The sequence below is a fragment of the Sander vitreus genome, chromosome 14 (assembly GCF_031162955.1).
Source record: "Sander vitreus isolate 19-12246 chromosome 14, sanVit1, whole genome shotgun sequence".
Taxonomy (NCBI): Eukaryota; Metazoa; Chordata; class Actinopteri; order Perciformes; family Percidae; genus Sander; species Sander vitreus.
In genome coordinates, this window is record NC_135868.1 from 982501 (window position 1) to 1000000 (window position 17500).

General features: G+C 46.4%; 1 protein-coding gene across 1 annotated transcript in view; it reads left to right on the forward strand.

Annotated features, from left to right (window-relative positions):
• The first annotated feature begins 6489 nt into the window (after positions 1–6489).
• The window catches only part of LOC144529228 (saxitoxin and tetrodotoxin-binding protein 1-like), a 19224-nt gene continuing 8213 nt past the window's right edge, over positions 6490–17500 (forward strand). Inside the window, exons 1-2 of the mRNA XM_078268232.1 lie at positions 6490–6615; positions 8106–8251. Coding sequence (XP_078124358.1) covers positions 6490–6615; positions 8106–8251 — 272 coding nt within the window. The remainder of the gene's footprint in view (positions 6616–8105; positions 8252–17500) is intronic.

Below are 17500 nucleotides of genomic sequence, written 5' to 3' on the forward strand. Positions count from 1 at the left end.
AGCTCGCTCCGTTAGTGGTGAAGGAGTTAGCTAAGGCTAACGCTAGCGATGCTAAGCCGACGTCACGACCAAACGTTACTGATTGGTTATGGCAGATCCAGAGTGGCTCTGGGCAGATCCAATAGTTTTAAACTTCAACAGAGTACCCACCTTCAAGGAAGTTAACACTCATCAATGGAGAGAGGCCAGACTCTCTGGACTAATGAAATGGACCAGAGTCTGGTAGGACCAGGCTAATGGACCAGAGTCTGGTAGGACCAGGCTAGTGTACCAGAGTCTGGTAGGACCAGGCTAGTGTACCAGAGTCTGGTAGGACCAGGCTAGTGTAGGAGAGTCTGGTAGGACCAGGCTAGTGGACCAGAGTCTGGTAGGACCAGGCTAGTTCTCATAGGGAGTGAATTGAATCGCTCTGCTCTGCCATTATTTCAGCTGCCTGGGGAAACCCAGCATTAGTCGTAGGTTTTGTTTCAACATTATAACCGGGGGCTGTTTGGGTCGTCCCCCAGAAAAGTTTCTGCGTCAAACAGTTCGTTTCCTGCACTTTGAGAAATGAATCCGTAAAGTAACATATGTTTCTGGCAGCTCATAACCCGGACTTTGCCCTGTAAGTAAAAAACGGAAATGATGTGTGTAGCTGCAGCTAAAATACAGAACATTTGTAAAGGCTCTGACACACCAACCCGATTATCGGCTGTCGGACAGTCTGGCGAGGTCGGTCAGGTCGGTCGTCGTCAGTCGGAGGAGCCGAAGGAGGTGCATTCTGGGCGTGCTGGTCTTACAGGGAGGTGTGTTCAGGTGCATTCTGGGCGTGCTGGTCTTACAGGGAGGTGTGTTCAGGTGCATTCTGGGCGTGCTGGTCTTACAGGGAGGTGTGTTCAGGTGCATTCTGGGCGTGCTGGTCTTACAGGGAGGTGTGTTCAGGTGCATTCTGGGCATGCTGGTCTTACAGGGAGGTGTGTTCAGGTGCATTCTGGGCGTGCTGGTCTTACAGGGAGGTGTGTTCAGGTGCATTCTGGGCGTGCTGGTCTTACAGGGAGGTGTGTTCAGGTGCATTCTGGGCGTGCTGGTCTTACAGGGAGGTGTGTTCAGGTGCATTCTGGGCATGCTGGTCTTACAGGGAGGTGTGTTCAGGTGCATTCTGGGCGTGCTGGTCTTACAGGGAGGTGTGTTCAGGTGCATTCTGGGCATGCTGGTCTTACAGGGAGGTGTGTTCAGGTGCATTCTGGGCGTGCTGGTCTTACAGGGAGGTGTGTTCAGGTGCATTCTGGGCGTGCTGGTCTTACAGGGAGGTGTGTTCAGGTGCATTCTGGGCGTGCTGGTCTTACAGGGAGGTGTGTTCAGGTGCATTCTGGGCGTGCTGGTCTTACAGGGAGGTGTGTTCAGGTGCATTCTGGGCGTGCTGGTCTTACAGGGAGGTGTGTTCAGGTGCATTCTGGGCGTGCTGGTCTTACAGGGAGGTGTGTTCAGGTGCATTCTGGGCGTGCTGGTCTTACAGGGAGGTGTGTTCAGGTGCATTCTGGGCGTGCTGGTCTTACAGGGAGGTGTGTTCAGGTGCATTCTGGGCGTATTGCTATCTTGAGGCAGTGGGAAGTGATGGCACCATTGACCAACAAAAACCTGGTCTAAAGTCAATAACGCAGCATTTCATTGTTATTTTAACAGAGCATTAGTAAAATGCTCCTAGGCTCGTGCACAGCACGTGCACACTATGCTTGTTACACACACAGGGACGCACAGCAGCACACACACACACACACACACACACACACACACACACACACACACACACACACAGGGACGCACAGCAGCACACACACATGCAGAAGATTACAAATACAAATATTACGGTGCAAATCCTCCATCATAACAGCAATGCTCCAAGGTCCAAACGCGCCTGGCTTTTAAAGGGAATGGGAGATGATCTCTGATTGGTTGATTGCATGTTACGCCCAAAACACACCTCTGATTAATGAAGACACTAAGGTCAACCCTTTAGAACCATTCCAGTGGCTTCTGAGGGGGCGTATCAGGTGAAGGTACACAGTCCACAGGATCAATACTCAAGTTCAAGTAAACGTGTGTCAATCCCACTCTCTGGATTCTTGCATCGTCTGCTCCAACAACCAACAAATAACATTAAAAACATCTTTATGGTCACTCAACAAAGATCTGACACACACAGACAGACACACACACACACACACACACACAGACACTCACACAGACAAACACACAGAGACACACAAACACACACACACACACAGACAGTCACACAGAAACACACACACACAGACACTCACACAGACAAACACACACACACACACACACACAGACACACACACACACACACACACACACACACACACACACACACACACACACACACACACACACACACACACACAGACAAACACACAGGCACACACACACACACACACAGAGACAAACACACACAGACACACACACACACACACACACACACACACACACACACACACACACACACACACACAGACACACACACACACACACAGACACACACACAGACACACACACAGACAAACACACACGTAAATGTCATTCGAGGCTCTTGTGCTGAAAAGCACTGATCGCTGTGTTTTTTTAGGAGAGCATTTCAAAGTCTAAAAAGTCTGTTTGTACGTTTGGATTTTAAGACCTCGTTCCTGAGCATAAAAACACAGATTCACAGATTTTATTGAGCAAATATAAAACTAACGAGATGCACCTGCCTCCTGGAACAACACACAACACCTCCTTAAAATCAACTCACTGGTACCGTTGGGACATTTAATCCAGTACTGTACATATGTGTGTGTGTGTGTGTGTGTGTGTGTGTGTGTGTGTGTGTGTGTGTGTGTGTGTGTATTCTTGTTTAACTATATTCGTGTAGTAGAGTCAATCAAAATGTAACTATATTCGTGGGGTCCAAAAACCGGGAATACAGTATGCTTGTGGGGTCCCTACAGCTTTGTGGGGCCAAAATGCTGGACCCCCCCAAGTTTAAAGGTCTGTTTGAGGGTTAAGACCTGGTTTTAGGATTAGGGTTAGAATGAGGTTCTGGTTAGGGTGAGGGTAAGGGTTAAGGTTAGGGTAAGGGGCTAGGGAATGACGGGTCCCCACAAAGATAGTGAGACGCACTGTGTGTGTGTGTGTGTGTGTGTGTGTGTTACTGTGTGTGTGTGTGTGTTACTGTGTGTGTGTGTGTGTTACTGTGAGTGTGTGTGTGTGTGTGTGTGTTACTGTGTGTGTTCTGTGGGTTAGAATGAGGTTCTGGTTAGGGTGAGGGTAAGGGTTAAGGTTAGGCATTTAGTGGTGATGGTTAAGGTTAGGGTAAGGGGCTAGGGAATGACGGGTCCCCACAAAGATAGTGAGACGCACTGTGTGTGTGTGTGTGTGTGTGTGTGTGTGTGTGTATGCGTGTGTGTGTGTGTGTGTGTGTGTGTGTGTGTGTGTGTGTGTGTGTGTGCGTGTGTACTCACTCCATGTGTACTGTCAGGAGATAAGGAGCATATTTTGATATCTTGACATCTTTGAGATAAAGTGGCGATGGTTCAGATCTGTCAATGTCAGTGACAGCCCGGAGCTAGCTACATTTAATCTGTGTCACGTAGCGCTAACGGTGATGCTGACACACCTCCTCACTTGGCGGAGCCTCACATCAGACGCCGAAAACCAATTATTAAATACACAGGCATGCTACCTTTCCATGCAATCCGATATAATCCATGGACGATATAATCCATAGCAATGCACGTCATCTGCTGTATCCACAGCAATCCATACGTGTTTGAACCATATATACACAAATCCATAATAGCACTAAGCTAGTTATCGCTAACGTCCGTACAAAGTAGGCTAACCTAAATGGTCGGTCGACTCTGTCTATGTTATCTCAGAATTAAAAAGTAGTAATCCAAGTCCAAGCCTTCTCCAGGTAGGGAATGAGTCCTTACCCCAAGTGAAGGAGTTCAAGTACCTTGGGGTCTTGTTCGCGAGTGAGGGGACGATGGAGCGGGAGATTGGTCGGAGAATCGGCACAGCGGGGGCGGTATTACATTCAATTTATCGCACCATTGTGACGAAAAGAGAGCTGAGCCAGAAGGCAAAGCTCTCAATCTACTGGTCAGTTTTTGTTCCTACCCTCACCTATGGTCATGAAGGCTGAGGTCATGACCGAAAGAACGAGATCCAGGGTACAAGCGGCCGAAATGGGTTTCCTCAGGAGGGTAGCTGGCGTCTCCCTTAGAGATAGGGTGAGAAGCTCAGTTATCCGTGAGGAGCTCGGAGTAGAGCCGCTGCTCCTTCACGTCGAAAGGAGCCAGTTGAGGTGGTTCGGGCATCTGGTAAGGATGCCCCCTGGGCGCCTCCCTAGGGAGGTGTTCCAGGCACGTCCCAGCTGGGAGGAGGCCTCGGGGAGACCCAGGACTAGGTGGAGGGACGTCCAGCTGGGAGGAGGCCTCGGGGAAGACCCAGGACTAGGTGGAGGGACGTCCAGCTGGGAGGAGGCCTCGGGGAAGACCCAGGACTAGGTGGAGGGACGTCCAGCTGGGAGGAGGCCTCGGGGAAGACCCAGGACTAGGTGGAGGGACGTCCAGCTGGGAGGAGGCCTCAGGGAAGACCCAGGAGTAGGTGGAGGCACGTCCAGCTGGGAGGAGGCCTCGGGGAAGACCCAGGACTAGGTGGAGGGACGTCCAGCTGGGAGGAGGCCTCGGGGGAGACCCAGGACTAGGTGGAGGGACGTCCAGCTGGGAGGAGGTCTCGGGGGAGACCCAGGACTAGGTGGAGGGACGTCCAGCTGGGAGGAGGCCTCAGGGAAGACCCAGGAGTAGGTGGAGGCACGTCCAGCTGGGAGGAGGCCTCGGGGAAGACCCAGGACTAGGTGGAGGGATTATATCTCTAACCTGGCCTGAGAACGCTTCGGGATCCCCCAGTCGGAACTGGTTAATGTGGCCCGGGAAAGGGAAGTTTGGGGTCCCCTGCTGGAGCTGCTACCCCCACAACCCGACCCCGGATAAGCGGACGAAGATGGATGGACGAAGATGGATGGATAATCCAAGTCGAGATTGTTGACTGTGCATCTTGAGCAGTTTGGTGGCCCTTAACCCTTAACCAGGGGGGGTTCTAGGACCAGACCTTTAGGGGGGGCTCAGCCCCTAATGAGAATATGACACGAATACAGTGCCTTGCAAAAGTGTTAAACATAATATATTTATTGTTAAACAATAAATATACCTTTGTATTCAGTTATTATTGTCTTTATTGAGAAAATATGTCTTGTATTTATTCATATTGTACATACTGTACTGCAAAGTAACTTATCTGTCATATTGTTTAACTGTGTTAGTGTTGCCGCACTATCCTGATCATTATAGCACTAAATAGGAACAACCAAAGGTCTTCTATATCATTTAAAACAAACACCATGATGACTTGACCTTGGTTAGGTGTTCTTATAATGGATGTAAGTATGGTGAACAGCAAGCAAATATTGATTATATGTCAGTTACTCCTTGTTTTTGGCTCATGATACAAAGGCCAGCTACAGCTGTGTGGAGATTCATTCAGAGATTCATTCAAAATGTTGTGTGTGCCCTATTTGCACAGTTCAAATATTTTTTTCCGGAGCATTCAGCTGTTGTGGTAGGAAAGACATACTCTCATCCAGGCAAGGACAGTCTCATTCTCACGTTAAACGTAACACGCAGGGAGAGGAGACCAATACCATTAATGTTATGTGCTAGGCTAGTTTAGGTTTAGTTTAGTAGCTGTGTTTCTGTAGCTGAAAGTCTTGTGTTTTCTCCTTAACTTCTTCAGGACATGAACACCTGTTTCCTGGGTGAAAGTCTTGTGTTTTCTCCTTAACTTCTTCAGGACATGAACACCTGTTTCCTGGGTGAAAGTCTTGTGTTTTCTCCTTAACTTCTTCAGGACATGAACACCTGTTTCCTGGTGAAAGTCTTGTGTTTTCTCCTTAACTTCTCAAGGACATGAACACCTGTTTCCTGGTGAAAGTCTTGTGTTTTCTCCTTAACTTCTTCAGGACATGAACTCCACTCCCCGGCTTAAAAGCCCTTTAAAAGTCACTTACTATTTGCCTGAGCTAGTATAGTATAATATAGTATGGTTTACATTGGAGATTAGTCTCTTAGACACCAATGATTGGAAAGATAGGGTCCCAGGTTGAAGAGAGAGACAGTGAGCCAAAGTAAATATGCTCAAATGAGTGGGACGTGCTCTCCATCACTTGTTTTGGTTCATAGGTTTTCTTAACTTTGTACACAAAAATGCAGCCTGACATCAACAGGCCTTTCAGAGTTCAATAACACTGTGAGCACACGCACACTTTGGACCCTCGCCGGGGTCCCGGGGCCGTTATAAACCCGACCTGCTTCCCTGTCCTCGCTGTGCAGTCCCCGACAGATCCCACAGAGAGCAGAGGGTGCGTTTGATTTTTTGTCTCAGAGCAGGATGAGTGTTGTGACGAGAGCCGTGCTGCTGATGCTGCTGCTTGCGGCGATCGGCAGCTCCGCCGCGGCGGACCCCGAAGACTGCCAAGGTCTGAACGCTACGCTGCAAACAAAAGACATACACAAGGTGAGTCTGATTCTGCTCCTACAATTAGGGCTAAGGACTGGTACACACACACACACACACACACACACACACACACGTACACATGTACACACACAGTGCGTTTCACTATCTTTGTGGGGACCCGTCATTGACATAATGCATTCCCTAGCCCCTTACCATAACCTTAACTATCACCACTAAATGCCTAACCTTAACCCTTACCCTCACCCTAACCAGAACCTCATTCTAACCCTAATCCTAAAACCAAGTCTTAACCCTCAAACAGACCTTTAACCTTGTGGGGTCCAGCATTTTGGGCCCCACAAGGCTGTGCAGACCCCACAAGTATAGGCTACTGTATTCCCCGGTTGTTGGACCCCACAAATATAGTAAAACAAACACACACAAACACACACACGTACACACAGACACACCTTTTTGCAGCGATTTTTGTATAATATTCGATAATATTGTCTCTTTGGAGAGCAGTTAGATACAAAACAGGATGTATTGTGTTGTATGTATTAGATGTTTAGGAAGTAAATTAGGGAGAATGTTTTCTGAAATAAGCCCCGACTCTTTTAGATCATTGTGATTTGTTATGACGATTTCAAAAAAAGGATCTTTTCCCTAATGTTTTTACCAGTGATTGACCTTAATATTTCCTGTGTATACCGATACCAATACCGTGTCTTTGATACCGAGAAAATCAAACCAAGACGGCTTTTTATAATTTTATTTAGTTTCTGTCCACTTTGAATGAAGTGTGTTTTACGCTGATAAAAGTCCTGATTATTTACATGGAGTCTGGTGGAAATATGCTGGCTCTATACACGCTAAAAGTCCTGATTATTTACATGGAGTCTGGTGGAGATATGCTGGCTCTATACACGCTAAAAGTCCTGATTATTTACATGGAGTCTGGTGGAGATATGCTGGCTCTATACACGCTAAAAGTCCTGATTATTTACATGGAGTCTGGTGGAGATATGCTGGCTCTATACACGCTAAAAGTCCTGATTATTTACATGGAGTCTGGTGGAGATATGCTGGCTCTATACACGCTAAAAGTCCTGATTATTTACATGGAGTCTGGTGGAGATATGCTGGCTCTCTACACGCTAAAAGTCCTGATTATTTACATGGAGTCTGGTGGAAATATGCTGGCTCTATACACGCTAAAAGTCCTGATTATTTACATGGAGTCTGGTGGAAATATGCTGGCTCTATACATGCTAAAAGTCCTGATTATTTACATGGAGTCTGGTGGAGATATGCTGGCTCTATACATGCTAAAAGTCCTGATTATTTACATGGAGTCTGGTGGAGATATGCTGGCTCTATACATGCTAAAAGTCCTGATTATTTACATGGAGTCTGGTGTAGTTTGGTGATGGTGATTTTGAGGCTGTTTCATGTTAAACTAAAAGGATCTTACTCTTTAACTAAAAGGTCTATCTCTGTAGGGATCCTTTCTGTAATGTTGTCCCCCTCCCTCCCTCTCTCTGCAGATTTTCGGGGACTGGGTCCTGGTCTGGTCCGTCACTGACCACGACAAAGGCAACGCGCTGCTTCCAAACGTCACCAGCTCCCACGTCGAGTTCAGACTCCGCGATGACAAGACGACGGTCATGTTCACAGAGAGGAACATGTACACGTGAGTCAGTGCTTACATAGTCTCGCTTTGCCAGACCTTCCTCAACAGAGCTGTGGAGGAAGGTCTGGTTAGTGCAAGGAATTATGTCTAAAATAAGGCCCTAAGGCCTGTCAAATCTTACCCCAATTTATTAATTACTTCTTTCATCGGACTTAAAGGGGCACTCTGCAGTTTGGGCCGTTTCTTCGCTGTTTTCTGGCTTTTTGCTCGCAGGTAGCCCCCCCCCTACAGGTTTCTCTATAGAGCTCCCCCTCTACAGGTTTCTATATAGAGCTCCCCCCCCCCTCTACAGGTTTCTGTATAGAGCCCCCCCTACAGGTTTCTCTATAGAGCTCCCCTACAGGTTTCTGTATAGAGCTCCCCTACAGGTTTCTCTATAGAGCTCCCCTACAGGTTTCTGTATAGAGCCCCCCCTACAGGTTTCTGTATAGAGCCTCCCCTACAGGTTTCTCTATAGAGCTCCCCTACAGGTTTCTGTATAGAGCCCCCCTACAGGTTTCTCCATAGAGCCCCCCCCTACAGGTTTCTGCATAGAGCTCCCCCTACAGGTTTCTCCATAGAGCCCCCCTACAGGTTTCTCCATAGAGCTCCCCCCTACAGGTTTCTGTATAGAGCCCCCCTACAGGTTTCTCCATAGAGCTCCCCCTACAGGTTTCTCCATAGAGCCCCCCCCTACAGGTTTCTCCATAGAGCTCCCCTACAGGTTTCTGTATAGAGCCCCCCCTACAGGTTTCTCCATAGAGCCCCCCTACAGGTTTCTCCATAGAGCCCCCCTACAGGTTTCTCCATAGAGCCCCCCTACAGGTTTCTCCATAGAGCCCCCCCTACAGGTTTCTCTATAGAGCTCCCCTACAGGTTTCTGTATAGAGCTCCCCTACAGGTTTCTGTATAGAGCTCCCCTACAGGTTTCTCTATAGAGCTCCCCTACAGGTTTCTGTATAGAGCCCCCCCTACAGGTTTCTCCATAGAGCCCCCCTACAGGTTTCTCCATAGAGCCCCCCCTACAGGTTCAGAACAGATATTTGGCAGCTCCTACACTCAACAAATAGACTTGGGCTTGTGTTTGATTAGCAAATTAGGAGTTTTCTTAAATTACATGAATGAATGGTGTTCACCTTCATTAAATGATTCATTCTTGTCTGTAAAACGTGATTAATGAGAAGTGGATTAATCAAAACAACGGCCGCTTGCTCCACGCCCTCAACCGGCAGCTGATTGGACGAACGCCAATGGGAGTATACAATCTCGTATTTTACGAAAATAGTTCACCGAAACGTGTTTCTGAAAACATTTTCAGCGAGAAACAGGCCGTGCAGTTGCTGAATCTGTCTTCATTTCAGATCGCCAAAGGTCAGTTTAACAGATTTTCGTCAGATTTTGAGAGGCGGCGAGCCGAGCCGGCCGCTACTCATTTGCACAACGTTGGTTGGATCAAATAATGTCTAATAAGGGAAGAAGGTCCACGTCTCTCGTTACTTCCGGCTTCTGACCTGGTTGCAGTTCCACCAGAGATCCACTAGAGGGGGCGCTCACAGGCCCGTGCAGAATGAATGGAGGTCTATGGAGCTGTACTGCTCAACATCCACTTTTCTCAGGATATCATTTTTTGTCTAGTAATCTGAATGTTGCATTTGAAAGGGCAGGCTAAGAAAATACACACTGCTGGGTGTTAGATTATTTTAAAGAGGCTTTTTTGTTCTAAAAAGCCTTTTAAAATGTCAATGACGTCATACACATATACGGCCAGAGATACTGCTTTACGGCAAGCTCTGAGTCAGGTTAGACTCTCCCTGTTAATACAACACAGCTGACAGGTTAGACTCTCCCTGTTAATACAACACTGCTGACAGGTTAGACTCTGTTAATACAGCACAGCTGACAGGTTAGACTCTCCCTGTTAATACAACACAGCTGACAGGTTAGACTCTCCCTGTTAATACAACACAGCTGACAGGTTAGACTCTCCCTGTTAATACAGCACTGCTGACAGGTTAGACTCTGTTAATACAGCACAGCTGACAGGTTAGACTCTGTTAATAAACACAGCTGACAGGTTAGACTCTGTTAATACAACACAGCTGACAGGTTAGACTCTCTCTGTTAATACAGCACAGCTGACAGGTTAGACTCTCTCTGTTAATACAGCACAGCTGACAGGTTAGACTCTGTTAATACAGCACAGCTGACAGGTTAGACTCTGTTAATACAACACAGCTGACAGGTTAGACTCTCCCTGTTAATACAACACAGCTGATAGGTTAGACTCTCCCTGTTAATACAACACAGCTGACAGGTTAGTCTCTCCCTGTTAATACAACACAGCTGACAGGTTAGACTCTCTCTGTTAATACAACACAGCTGACAGGTTAGTCTCTCCCTGTTAATACAACACAGCTGATAGGTTAGTCTCTCCCTGTTAATACAACACGGCTGACAAGTTAGTCTCTCCCTGTTAATACAACACAGCTGATAGGTTAGACTCTCCCTGTTAATACAACACAGCTGACAGGTTAGTCTCTCCCTGTTAATACAACACAGCTGACAGGTTAGTCTCTCCCTGTTAATACAGCACAGCTGACAGGTTAGACTCTCCCTGTTAATACACATGCTAGAAAGAGGTACAATCAAATCTGAGATTTCTCAACGACAATCAGGCAAAGGAGACAAATGTAGTGTCTGGCTCCATAGAGTCCCATTCATTTAGCGTCTAGCTCCATAGAGTCCCATTCATTTAGCGTCTAGCTCCATAGAGTCCCATTCATTTAGCGTCTCGCTCCATAGAGTCCCATTCATTTAGCGTCTAGCTCCATAGAGTCCCATTCATTTAGCGTCTCGCTCCATAGAGTCCCATTCATTTAGCGTCTCGCTCCATAGAGTCTCATTCATATAGCATCTAGCTCCATAGAGTCCCATTCATTTAGCCTCTAGCTCCATAGAGTCCCATTCATTTAGCCTCTAGCTCCATAGAGTCCCATTCATTTAGCGTCTAGCTCCATAGAGTCCCATTCATTTAGCGTCTAGCTCCATAGAGTCCCATTCATTTAGCGTCTAGCTCCATAGAGTCCCATTCATTTAGCGTCTAGCTCCATAGAGTCCCATTCATTTAGCGCCTAGCTCCATAGAGTCCCATTCATTTAGCGTCTAGCTCCATGGAGTCCCATTCATTTAGCGTCTAGCTCCACAGAGTCCCATTCATTTAGCTGCCTAGCTCCATAGAGTCCCATTCATTTAGCGTCTCGCTCCATAGAGTCCCATTCATTTAGCGTCTAGCTCCATAGAGTCCCATTCATTTAGCGTCTCGCTCCATAGAGTCCCATTCATTTAGCGTCTCGCTCCATAGAGTCCCATTCATTTAGCGTCTCGCTCCATAGAGTCCCATTCATTTAGCGTCTAGCTCCATAGAGTCCCATTCATTTAGCGTCTAGCTCCATAGAGTCCCATTCATTTAGCGTCTAGCTCCATAGAGTCCCATTCATTTAGCGTCTAGCTCCATAGAGTCCCATTCATTTAGCGCCTAGCTCCATAGAGTCCCATTCATTTAGCGCCTAGCTCCATAGAGTCCCATTCATTTAGCGTCTAGCTCCATAGAGTCCCATTCATTTAGCGTCTAGCTCCATAGAGTCCCATTCATTTAGCGTCTAGCTCCATAGAGTCCCATTCATTTAGCGACACACTAAGCTTTAACGGACACGGAATGACTAGCTACAGCTGCATTGTTTCCCATCCTCCATCCACGTGTACGTAATACATACAGTATATTTAAACATGAATTTATTTAAATAACTTGGTGAGTGATAGTCATATAATAGTAATAATAATATAAATAATAGAATAGTCATTGGCCCTTGTGAGACGTTTCTCAGTGCAAGTTTTCTCTTGGCCTAGCTAATGTTACAATATAATGATGTGTGTCACTCTTTCTCAGCCTTAGCTAGTTAACGTTGACGTTAGCTAAACTGCGCCTTGCTAGGTTTCAATAATTTACACCCCGCACATTATTTATCGTAATAGTTTTTTTCGCTGCATGTAAAAAGAAATGGCGATAAATAAATAAAACGTAGTTGCTCTGCAATTAGACACAGTGTGCGGGGCAGGAGGGGAAGAGGGGAGAGTGCCAGCAACTAGTTGTAGCCACAGTGAAATGTATTTTGAACATGGCTTTGAGCGGTTAACGTTAGGCTTAAGTGACCATAACTTTTAATGCCAGGAGAAGCTCGAGCTATAGCGCAAAGGCTGTAGCTAATGCCACGTCTCTATCTACCTCGCAACTCAGTTTTAACGAGGTCAAAGTCGTAAACACGCCCGACCTCGCAGTAGCCCAAGTTCAAAACCCAACATGCCTGCCCGCTGTATCAACAGTCGTGAAAAGCTGCAGTAACATAAAGTTATAAGCACTTCTGTCTTATTTGTGTCACTAAATCAGTCGTTCACACAGGCATGTTCAACTTCTATCTGTGGACGTGTTGTTACGCTGTTTGCATGCACAAAAAACGGCGTAATGCGTTGTTAGTAACTGGTATTGCTAACAATAGCTAACCGGGCTACAGCTAATGAAAATGTGGTATCTGACGATTAACACTTTGACTTGGGATTTGGAGGCTGTTAACATGAACAGATGGCCCCCAGGACAGAGGAGTCCTGGGGTTTTTTGGGGTTGTGCCAAAGAAAAGGTATCGATTGGTCAGTTCCCTACTCCAATCATACACTTACACATATCACGCCGTATGTTATTACAATGTAAAGGATATATACGGGATTCACACAAACAAAAGGCAGAAGATTGGGTCTCTCCAGATGTCCATGGAGTCTGTAAACTGATGCTGAATCTCTGATGTAATAAACCTTCTTATAATCAAGAACAGTGTCAACGAAGTTCCTTCTCCACACATCGGCAACTAAATACACAACAAAAACAATGAAAATCAGACTTTTAAGTGGAACACATTCAACTCTGGTATGACGTCATTCCCAGCTCCAGCTTCCGACAATTGCACTACTCTAGCAGAGTGTGTGTGCGCGCCTTGAGATTTTCGGTAAGGGGTCTGGCTAAATAACGTTACTAACTAATAACGTTAAGATTAAAACTGGAGGGCAACATGTCTGTCGCAGCAGCTCTGGCAAGGTAATAACAAGAAGCAAGTTCAAGATACATCTGTAGCTTCAATTCATTAATTACATGTGATTTTTCTGCCTCTAACCTAAGATTAGATCATACGGATGATTTCCTTGGTATTACATTTCCACTGGTCAGTCGTGGCATTCATTTGGCCATTCTTAAAATGATTGATTTCATTATCTCTATTTGGGTTAATATAATATTGTCGTCATGTTGGAGGTACTCCGCATCACAACCAAGCACAGGCACTGAAGTAGATCCTGAACGGCGTCAAGGAAAATGGTTCATTATTGCCGTGTTTCAGGTTGTACCAATAGGTCAGACCGAGAAAAACATTTGGAATATTATCGACTTCCAGAAGTTATTAAAAACCAGGGAGAGGAATGCCAGACGTTATCAGAGGAAAGGAGGCGCTTGTGGTTGGTAAAGCTCAACCACAAGGTATTTAAGGTGCAGTGTGTAAAAGGAATTTGCGTCTTTTCAGAACAGACTTGGTATAAATGAATTATACCGTATTTTCCGGACTATAAGTCACACTTTTTTTCATGCTTTGGCTGGTCCTGCGACTTATAGTCAGGTGCGACTTATATATCAAAATATATATATAATGTAACATGTCTTTAAATGTTATTTCATGCTGAAAACATTACCGTCTACAGCCGCGAGAGGCGCTCTAGGCTTGTGACGACTATATGCTGCTCCTAAAGACAACTGAGAAAGAAAAGAAGCTGCAGGCGACTGCAGGTAGTAAAACACGCAGCCGAAAACGGTAATCGAGCAGCAGAAGGAGAGTTTGGAGTGAGAGAGAAACTTGTGAGGGACTGGAGAAAAGGTTAGTCTTACTGCAATGAAGAAAACAAAGAAAGCTAGTCGCGCTGAAATCCAGACGGCCAGAGCTGGAGGAAGGAGTCCACAGATGGGTGCTTGAACAACGTGCTGCTGGGAGAGGCTCGTCAACAGTGCTGTTACGCTACGTTAACATAGAGACACTCTACCGTATTCAGCCCCTTGTTCTGGGCGGGCTGTTGGGTAGTTTAATAACTGTTAATGTGTTACGTTAACATAGAGGACACCTACCGTATTCAGCCCCCTTGTTCTGGGGGCTGTTGGGTAGTTTAATAACTGTTAATGTGTTACGTTAACGTAGAGGACACCTACCGTATTCAGCCCCTTGTTCTGGGGGCTGTTGGGTAGTTTAATAACTTGCCTTTCCAGATTAAATGTCTGTTCTTGGTCTTGGATTTTGTGAAATACATTTCTAAATAAATGCGACTTATAGTCCAGTGCGACTTATATATGTTTTTTTCCTCTTCATGATGCATTTTTTGACTGATGCGACTTATACTCCGGAGCGACTTATAGTCCGGAAAATACGGTAATATTCTTAAGTGTGTTTAATTAGTGTGTATGTACGTTTGGACTGACCATTTTAATCTATGTGCAGAGCTGAAATGACGTCATAGCTTCAAGCACACACAACATGTTACCCATTACATCCCACAGAACACAGACCTGGAGGCCAGTGCTTCCATGGAGCAAACTGTGATGGGGGTGTATGGCATACTGAAGGAGGGTGCGGAGCCTGAAGATAACCCAGAGGACATCGGTGTCCTGATCGAAGGTGTGGAGGTCCTCAGTGAGCTAGGAAACATTGGGGACTCCTGTGCTTTTGTTATCTGGACTAATATCCTGTCTGAACCTGAGTTACCCAGCAGACCTCAAATGCACTTTCGAAGTGTTGCAGAAGATTCTCATGAATCTGGATGGGCAGACAATTCCTAAAAAACAAGCTCATGGAGTACATTTGCTCAAAGTAGAAGTCTACTATGCAGATTGTTTTTTGCACTTTCGAAGCGATGCAGAAGATTCCCATTAATCTGGATGGGCAGAGCTCGTTGTCCGAAGCACAATTCCCCAAAAAACAAGCTCATGTGCTTAAAGTATGATGTCTACAAGGCAGTTTTTTGTCGTTATCCTAGTTTTCACAAGGATTTTTAGTTTACAAGTTAAAAAATATTTTAACAGGTCTGAGATATTTCTACTTATGCGAAAAATGTGTTTGTACTTTTCCAGAAGAAGCTGGTAAGTTTAGAGATGCAAGATTACAATGTTTTCCTTGCTGATATCCGATACCCAAACTTGTGTATTGGCCAATGCCAAGTACCGATCCCATACCAGTGTGTTGTTACATTTTATTATGTTTTAACAGCTGTACTATCCCCGTACTGGATGTGATAGTATTGCTATCATTGTTGGCACTATTCCGATACTGATATCAGAACATCTTGTTGTGTTATCTGGTAAGTTGTTCAGTAGCTAATTGCTACAATTGGCTATGTGTGTAATGCAGGCAAAATGTTTTATAAAGCCCGATGTTGCATAAATAAAAATGTAAAATGGATTTGCATGTTGTCATTTTGTATGCATGTTTGATCATATACAATACATTCTTGTCCTAGCAATGAAAACAACACTAATTAAACCAGCAAGATTGACATCAGTTCATTCAACAACACTGACATTACTATAACGGACTAAACCTATATGAGTTGATATATCGAGGTGGAGTTTTGTTCTACTGAAGTATTTGACCAATGTCCATCCATCCATCCATCTTCGTCCGCTTATCCGGTATCGGGTCGCGGGGGTAGCAGCTCCAGCAGGGGACCCCAAACTTCCCTTTCCCGAGCCACATTAACCAGCTCCGACTGGGGGATCCCGAGGTGTTCCCAGGCCAGTTTGGAGATATAATCCCTCCACCTAGTCCTGGGTCTTCCCCGAGGCCTCCTCCCAGCTGGACATCCCTCTACCTAGTCCTGGTCTTCCCTGAGACCTCCTCCCAGCTGGACGTCCCTCCACCTAGTCCTGGGTCTTACCCGAGGCCTTCTCCCAGCTAGACGTCCCTCCACCTAGTCCTGGGTCTTCCCCGAGACCTCCTCCCAGCTGGACGTCCCTCCACCTACTCCTGGGTCTTCCCTGAGGCCTCCTCCCAGCTGGACGTCCCTCCACCTAGTCCTGGGTCTTCCCTGAGACCTCCTCCCAGCTGGACGTCCCTCCACCTAGTCCTGGGTCTTCCCGAGGCCTCCTCCCAGCTGGGCGTCCCTCCACCTAGTCCTGGGTCTTCCCCCGAGGCCTCCTCCCAGCTGGACGTGCCTGGAACACCTCCCTAGGGAGGTGCCCAGGGGGCATCCTTACCAGATGCCCGAACCACCTCAACTGGCTCCTTTCGACGTGAAGGAGCAGCGGCTCTACTCCGAGCTCCTCACGGATAACTGAGCTTCTCACCCTATCTCTAAGGGAGACGCCAGCTACCCTCCTGAGGAAACCCATTTCGGCCGCTTGTACCCTGGATCTCGTTCTCTCGGTCATGACCCAGCCTTCATGACCATAGGTGAGGGTAGGAACAAAAACTGACCGGTAGATTGAGAGCTTTGCCTTCTGGCTCAGCTCTCTTTTCGTCACAACAGTGAGATAAATTGAATGTAATACCGCCCCCGCTGTGCCGATTCTCCGACCAATCTACCAATGTAGAATACACTAAGAACAAACATATATACTCACTAAACTAAATTAGTTGAATGCAAATACTAATATTATGTTTAACCAACACATGTAAGCTGTGTTCAAATAACATGATGAAGGTTAGTTGACTTAACTTGGTTTTTTTGAGTGTATGTTTACTCGTGTCTGACTCCTCTCTCGGTCAGTCTGCCGTTTCCTCTTCCTCTGTTCCTCCGACAATGCTTTCCTAGCTTTCTGCTTCTTCTTTGCCGGCTCAGCCATGACGATAGTGTGAAAAACTGCATTGCTACCTTGTTAGTATGTGTGCAGTGCCGTGAAGCAATTCGTTACATGGCGAGACCTGATATCACGCGATACTTCCTGACGCTGAGCCCGCCCAAAGTAGCAAGGGTGGTTTTTCAGCTCGCAGGCGCTAGGGAGGGGAGCGAGTCGACCACCATTCAACCCGAAAACACGTAGCTCTGTTGTGTGTAAATGTGGAATGCTGGCAGTAGCAAAAAAAACTAAAACAATCAGTGCTGCTACACCGTGTTATCCTCCTGCTAGCGTTAGCATCCAACAGGCTTAAACAGGGCAAGTTATAAACGTCTTTTAAGCTTCTAAACATGCTC